Source organism: Cicer arietinum, chromosome 3 (assembly GCF_000331145.2).
Source record: "Cicer arietinum cultivar CDC Frontier isolate Library 1 chromosome 3, Cicar.CDCFrontier_v2.0, whole genome shotgun sequence".
NCBI classification, from domain to species: domain Eukaryota; kingdom Viridiplantae; phylum Streptophyta; class Magnoliopsida; order Fabales; family Fabaceae; genus Cicer; species Cicer arietinum.
In genome coordinates this window covers 17,095,275-17,103,182 of record NC_021162.2, presented here as the reverse complement: position 1 = coordinate 17,103,182, position 7,908 = coordinate 17,095,275, and the positions used below count along the sequence as shown (strand labels likewise).

Sequence of the window (7,908 nt, the reverse complement as noted above, 5' to 3'; positions counted from 1 at the left end):
GATACAGTGAATCTGGGCTGTTTTATCCTGGGGACTTCGTGGTTGATAGTCTGCCTTGCACAATTTGGGCAGTGCCGCGAAACGTCTTAAAGAGAGCGACCTAGTCCGCGACTCAACCCAGTAATATCTCCGGTGGCATAAATTGTGAATTTTAAATAGTTTTTGAAATTCAAAATCCAACATTATTCAAATAAAATATTTAATATTATATTAAAAATATAAAGTGGCTATTATTTTGAAAAAAAATTTCTCTGCTAAATCGACAATTATTTTTAAACGAAGCGAGTAATAGTTTTTGCTGAACAAATATCCATTGGTTATAAATAAATAATTTTATTGAGAATTTCTACAGTAAATACAATAATTCCACATATATCAATATATTTAGTCTTTAAATTAATAATGAAAAGAATTATTTTTTTCAAGAAAATCTATTTTCTATCACTTAAAAAATTATTATAACTTTTAGGTACAATTGCTCATGCGGTCCTTAACTTAATTTCAGATGACACTTCAGTCTTTTTTTTTTTTTTTTACCAATTTGGTCATTTATTTAATTTTATTATAAAATTTGAAAATGTAAAGAATGGAAATATGAGTTTATTTGAAGATTTTAGTTATAAATTTGATGAAATTTGCATTATATTGAAGATGATAATTAATTTAATGAGTTTTGATTGAAAAATTTGATGAAAATTTTAATTTATTTTTTAAAAAGGATAACATTGTTAACATTTTAAAACATAAAAGATCAAATTGTTTACTTAAAATTAAATCACTTGAGTTCAATCAGAAAATATAGATACATTGTCACTAGTGCAATTAAACCTTGTTACATCGGTTTCTATGTACATGATAGATCGGTTACTTGTCCAATCTAACATCAAATATTATAATAAATAGTTAATTATAAAATCAGCTAAAATGATAGATGTAACAAGTCAAAATTCAAAATGGATTTATTAAATCGATTAAATTTGAACCAATCTAACAAGTCAATTCAAAATGGATTTATTCCATTGGTTAAATTTGAACCAATCTAACAAGACAAATTCAAAATTAATTTATTACATCGGTTAAATTTGATTCAATCTAACAAGTCATATTCAAAATTTAACTAAATTTCACACTTCCTTCATTATAACAATTAATAAATCAACTAAATATCAATTGAATCGTAGCATTGTCACAACAAATAAGTAGAACTATAACACTAATGTAATTATAGACAAAATCGAATCGAATTGAGCAGCAGTTCCTCCAGACTCTCACCTTCTTTCGCTCTCTCTATCACTTGAAAATAGTAAGGACCATTGTTTCTCAAATATATTGCAGTGTAAATAGAAATTATTGACACCACTTAAAAATTGGGGAAATTAAAGCATTGCCTAAATAAAATTTCAAAAATCCATAACTTAGGTTCACTTACCAAATGTCTGCCATATAAATGGGTGCTTGAAAGTGCTGTAAGAGCATTTTGTGCCTCTTGTTGAGTAACATACTCCGCAAAAGCAAAGCCTCTATGATTTCCAAACTTCATTGGAAACCTTAGGCTTTTAATCTACACGGTTTGGAGCCATCAAACATAAGTGAAAGGGAAATATTTGAATACTTGCACCAAACGACTAAATGTACATATTCTTGCTGAAATGAGAAAAATAGGATAGTACATTAAGATGAATTTTAACTAAAACCAATTGCCAAACAAATTATCCTAATTTCAAAATATCATAATGAGCCACCAAGTCCATTTTAATAAGTGTAACTCTTAATTTAATATGTATTGTATTTTCACAATGTAAGATGTAAACGATATTAATTGGACTTCATATCTAAGTAACTGTACAATGGAACTCTAAATATAGTAACGAAACAACCATGTATGTTTCTACTAAGTGGGTACATGAATGGTGGTTGTTGAAGTCTAAAAACTTTATAGTAGGTTACTGATTAATAAACTGTCATAATTTGCTTTCCATTTTGATTCATTCAACTAAACTATAATTCTAATCATCTTTATTTGATGCATCAACCACAGGTGTTTAAGATCACTATTGAAGGTTAGTAAAAATTTCTCAGAATGTGTTGTCATCAATGGTAACAAATACATGATACATCAGCCATAATTTGAACAGGAGAAAGAATGAATAGTTACCAGCAATTGGATCAAATTATCACTTTTAAAAGTATTTATCTGGCCAAACGGGCAAAACAATTGTCTCAGATCCTCCTCTATTGCCTCAAAAGCAACATTTTTCACAAGCAACTTTGTTGAACTCTTGTATTTCTCAACTCTATTTTGTACTTTACCATCAGTCTTGACATGACAAAGTTGTAAAATGAGAGCATGATTGTCCAAAGCAGTCCCCTAAACCCAAACCAAAAAAATAAATTAAAAACGCCTTTGTAAAACAACCAGAACTATAATTAGGATTTCAAATGTATATAGTGTAGCAGATATGCAAGCAAATTATACTTTCACATTTCAGGTGTTAAATAAAATCATATAGATTAGCTCAATTGCACAAACAACCACCAGATATGAATAATAAAAGAATATAAGAATAGTGTGAATAAGGGGGACATTCATTAAATCAAAACTATCACTTAACTAAACTTAAATTCAATGTTATTAGAGACGCCATATACAACTCATAAATTAATATCTTAAACTATGATGACACATGTCAATTAGAGGGAGCATCATGGGTATGTCAAAGTTTATCCCATTTGATTGCTTGTTACCATGTAACCGGAATTCTCTAGATGAGACTACTGACATTGCCCATCCAAGAGATGACACATTAACTTCTTGGCTACCAAAAGGATGCTTATCTGATGCAAGACCGACTAATGCACACTTGACTTGTTGCTCAAAATCAAGAAGAAACCGACAGCTTTTGTTTACATGTCTCGTGATTCATGAATTTTTTTAAAAAAAATTAGCTGCCATATTGCATGTTTGCAACGCATTCAAAATAATTACAAATAGATACCGAGATAGACAATTGTAGCTTCTGGTGTTGATTACAGATGTTGGAAATGATGATGATTTTAATGGAAGTTTGTTGGAAATAATGATGACATTTATGAGAGCTAGTGTTGTTGTGAATTGAAAAATAAGGAAGTTCCACATAGGAGGGATATCACACACTAGTAGGGTATATAAGGTGGAGGTATGGTACTTGGGGTGTGCCCCAAGGGGTACCCAATTTTGTAAAGGAGGGAGCATGCAAGCAAAATTGACCACCACACGCGCGCGTCGCCGCTGTCCATCTGACCCGCCGGGCCGAGTCAACATTCAACATCCCTAATTATTGATCTCGTGTATCTATTATTGCCCGGTCAAAAACCTAAGTCAAGTCTAAGGGCACGTATTGTGGTCAAACGAAACGTGGCACTCATTTTGGTGGTCAAAAACCTAAGTCAAGTCTAAGGGCACGTATTGTGGTCAAACGAAACGTGGCACTCATTTTGGTGGTCAAACAAATTGTGGCGCACGTTTCTGTGGTCAAATCCTAAGTATCATTACACACGTTTAGTGAGTCAGACCTAATGGATCGCACCTTTTTCTCTGATCCAGTTACGAATTTCATCTATAAATATAGTGTTCTCCTCAGTTGAAAAAACACACAAAAAGTTCTTCGTATCTGAGGCTTTTCTCACTTCTCACTTTCCTTACTCACTTCTTCTATTTCTTTTGAATGGTCTTAGTACCATATTACGACTGGTAGTCATCAGACTGTCATACTGTGGGTGTAATTCTAGAACGGTTTTCTATAGTGCAGTAGAACTCCGATACAGTGATCTGAGTTGTTTTATCCTGGGGACTTCGTGGTTGATAGTCTTCCTTGCACCTTTTGGACAGTGCCTCGAAACGTCTTAAAGAGAGCGACCTAGTCCGCGACTCAACCCAGTAATATTGTTAGTGGCATAAATTATTTTTTTCAAAGTTTCTCAAAGTTCAAAAATAACAGCAGATGTTAGGTATCTTATGACTATTTCAAATATTTTAAAGAGAACAAGTTGCTCATTGCTCTTGTGAGGACTGGGAGCATAGTTGTCAATTTTAGATAGAGGCCGAAAGAGGGCAAATTCGAAATTGGAAAAGATAACCATTATTTGAACAATTGTTGGATAAATTACATGATTAATATTATAAACAACTAATCACATAGTTGAAAACCCCTAACATGATTTAACCCAAAATTTACCACTGCTTTTTACGGTGATTATTGTTTCTTTTGCTCTCATATTTCTCTATTTTCTTTAAGCTAATTGTCTATAATCAAAGGCTATCTCTCTCATCTCCCCAATAGCAAAGTGAAAATAGATGCATTGCTCATAGTTCAACAGGTTCTTGATTATGCATGGTATACTTAGTACTAGATTTTTTTGAGTTTATTTACCGACATAAACACTTATGAGACTGCTCGTTAACACAATTTATGACATATACATAAACTATTTTTAGCTTATTTTCACAAGCTCACATGGATAGCTTGTGAAAACAATTTGACTGCATTTTATCTTTTATTACGGAAATAGCTATTACGTAAGCACTTAAATAATAACTGATTATATGTTATAAGATTAAGTTCTTAATTAAGTTATTTATCCAATCACGACAATATTTTGATTTCTCTCATCAAAATGAAAAAGTACAAAATATATTTTTTCTATACTATTTCATAAAATTCAGTCCTACACGATTAACTATAAACTATACTTGGTGAAGAAGAGGAGTATACTGCAAATTCTTAATATCTTCCCCAAGAAAGAAAATAGGAACAATGTAAGACTGTGGAAGATTATTTATATATCTTCAAACCTAGTTTCATTGCCCATAGTTCGTGTGTCAAATGCTACCACAATATCCAATCAATTCAACTTGTTGAAATTCAAACAGTACAAATTAAGTTAATAATAAAATTAAAAATAGAGAAATGAAATTTACCGAGAACGTGGTTGGTGAATTGAAGTACGAGAGAGTCGGAATCGGTGAAGTGTAAAGGAATGTGTTGAGGTAGAACAATTAGGTCAGTTCCAATTGGGATTTCTTCGTTAACGATTAACCTAGATCATTGGAAGAGTCGAATTGTGATATCCCTAAATTTAGCTACACTTGTCTATCTCTGTATCAGTTTATAATTATTTTGGCGTGTTTGCAGGAGGAGTATTTGACAGCATCGAGAAGGAGATAACCCATTTTGAGAGCACGATCGATGACATCAGAGTCGGTAGGCATAGATTGAAGAAGATTCTCAAAGTAGAGATTGAGGGAGAGATAAGGAAAGTCAGACAAGGAGAGGAATTCATCGAGGAGATGCTCGACATCCATTTCAGACAGCTAAAGGATGAAGGACGGAGAATAGCTTTCACGCATGTTTTCTAATATTTTGGTTAATTTAGAGATTTTTTTTAAAATGCTTCTTAGATTGGTCTAATATAACACATCTAACAAAATTTATGTATATTAGATCAATTAGAACCGATCTAACAAAACTTTTTTTTGTGCAGCTTTTTTTTAATGTGTAGGTTAAAACAATTCAATTAAAACAGATCTAACAAAGTTTATCATAATAAAAAATTTACCACCGTCTTGTTTATTACATTGAATGTATAACAACCGATCTAATATCGACGATGTAATAAGGTTAAAATGCAATAGTGTGTACACTAATAACTAAAATTAACTTTAAAATAAACAATCAGAAAAAATATATATATAACAAGAAATGTATGCATTTAGTTGATGGACAAATTTGGTGCACCTCATATGAAGACTTTTTTTGTCAATTGTCTTATATAATATTCAAGACTCTTTTTACATTAAAGTTTGACTCTTCCTTATATTGTATGACAATAAACAACTATAAATAGAGCAAGTGGTGGGAAAGTATATTACAACATTAATTAACTTTGTCTAGCCTTTACATAGTATCATAGAAATTTGTTGAGTTTTGTATTGTTATAAGAGCAGTGTCAAAAGTAGGAAGAATGAAGTTGGGTTCACAAGGAATGGAAGTGTCATTACACGGACTTGGTTGTATGAGTATGTCTGCTTTCTATGGTCCTCCTAAGCCTGAAATTGACATGATTGCCCTCATCCATCATGCCATTCAATCTGGTGTCACTTTTCTTGATACTTCTGATATCTATGGTCCTCACACCAATGAACTACTTCTTGGAAAGGTTCACACTTTCTATTACCCTTTTAGTTTTTCTTTTCATTACCCCTGTTTTGTTTTCTTTTACTTTCAATTTTTGGGTATATAAGAATTATTTTGAAGGTTAAATAGCACTTGCGGTCCCTTAACTTAATTTCAATTAATGTTTTAGTCTGTTATTTTTATTTTTTTTCGATTTAGTCATTTATTTTAATTTTAAGTGACAATTTGATCTTTTATATTTTAAAATGTCAATAATGTTATCCTTTTTTTTTTACTAAAATTCATCAAAATTTTCAAACAAAACCTATAAAATTAATTAGGCTAAATTACATTCGTGGTCCCTTAACTTAATTTCAGGTAACGTTTGTAGTACCCTAATTTTGTCCAATTTATTAAAAATAAATCAAAAAAAATAAAAAAGGAAATATGTATTTTAAAAAGGAAATAAAAATAATTACAATAAATATTTTTATTATGTATCATAAATTTACAATTTCATCTAATTAGAGTTTTTAAAACCAAATCAAATTGCAAACTAAGAATTAAGCCAAAAATAAATTACAATAAAAATAAAATCAGATCAAGCCATGGTATGTTGACTTTGTTCACTGCCAAACCCTGCTATGTTGATGATGACTGCCATTGATGCACAAGCCATGCTTATTGGTACATATGTTCCTGTTTTAACTAATTTGAGAAACATAAAAACATAATTTTTTTAAAATCAGCCATTGTACACATTATAGTTAACAAAGAGACAAAATTTTTAGTCAAAAAAAAGAAACTAAAAGACAAATAAAAGCTCAGCAATGAACAGATCAGAACAAATAAGCTAAAACCATGAAGGCATCAGAGGTACAAGAAAATGCAGATGATGAGCAAAGAAATCAAAACGTCAAACAAGAAATTGATAGAGAAGGACCAAGGCAGGCAAAGAAAGCAACTAAACAAATAAAAAAAAAAACTCTATAAATACATCCCCATTTTGTTTATAAAGGAGGATCGAAGATTAACTCTACTAAAGAAAAACACATAAAAAGAAGAGGGTTTTATTTGTTTTTTTTGAAAAAAAGAGAAGAAACATTTCTTTTTTTAAAAGAGAGATTCTGAAGCAAAAATAGTTAAGCATAAAAGAAGCAACAACTCAACTTCATCCTAAAAAATTATATATATTTAGAAATACAAAGAATAGAAAAGGAGAGCAAAATCGAAATCACCGTCATTTCTGCCGGTAACTACCGCTAACCGCCGTCAACCGTACACCGCTTTCTTCTTCTTCTTTTCGGATTTATTGAAGATTTGAACAGGTTTGCTTTTGTTTTGTGATAACGCTGTTTTTGTATTGAAATGATACTTTGTTTTGTTTTGGTTTACTTTGAAACGAATGGGTTGTTTTTGAAAGCATGCTTATGCTTAGCTGTGTACAGCTATTTAGACTAAAGCCATTAAGCTATGATAGTATGCATGGCTATGCTATTTTGAAAAGGTCCTGCAACGTGCAAGCTAGTCTGAGCTATTCTAAACCTTTCACATGTTGCTCAATTTGTTTTGGTTATTAAATGATTTATTTATTTTTTAAAAAAATATATAACAAAAAGTATTACTTTTAAATACATTATATATATATTTTAATATAATATAATAATTTTAAATATTTTATATTTATTTATTTAATAATTATACTATTTTATTTTAAATAATATAAAAGATGTTACTAATTTTTAATCTCTGATCG

The 7,908-nt window shown here is 30.6% G+C and overlaps 1 protein-coding gene and 2 long non-coding RNA genes across 4 annotated transcripts in view; 1 reads left to right on the top strand and 2 right to left on the bottom strand.

Moving 5' to 3' along the window:
* Positions 1-1,112: 1,112 nt before the first annotated feature.
* LOC101492949 (uncharacterized) lies at positions 1,113-5,444 on the bottom strand. 2 transcript variants are annotated; one of them, XR_001143460.3, is made up of 3 exons: positions 4,958-5,444; positions 2,156-2,368; positions 1,113-1,644 (listed from the first exon to the last, which is right to left on the bottom strand). It is a non-coding gene; the product is annotated as an uncharacterized lncRNA (long non-coding RNA). The 2 variants fall into 2 exon arrangements; XR_012162293.1 differs by having other exon boundaries at positions 1,113-1,561; positions 4,958-5,442.
* A 491-nt stretch (positions 5,445-5,935) lies between these two features.
* LOC101501253 (auxin-induced protein PCNT115-like) overlaps positions 5,936-7,908 on the top strand; it is a 7,886-nt gene continuing 5,913 nt past the window's right edge. Inside the window, 1 exon segment of the mRNA XM_012713425.3 lies at positions 5,936-6,195. Within this exon segment, the coding sequence (XP_012568879.1) occupies positions 6,001-6,195 (195 nt within the window). The 5' untranslated portion in view covers positions 5,936-6,000.
* On the bottom strand, positions 6,625-7,692 carry LOC140919613 (uncharacterized). Its single transcript, XR_012162294.1, has 2 exons — positions 7,391-7,692; positions 6,625-6,860 (listed from the first exon to the last, which is right to left on the bottom strand). It is a non-coding gene; the product is annotated as an uncharacterized lncRNA (long non-coding RNA).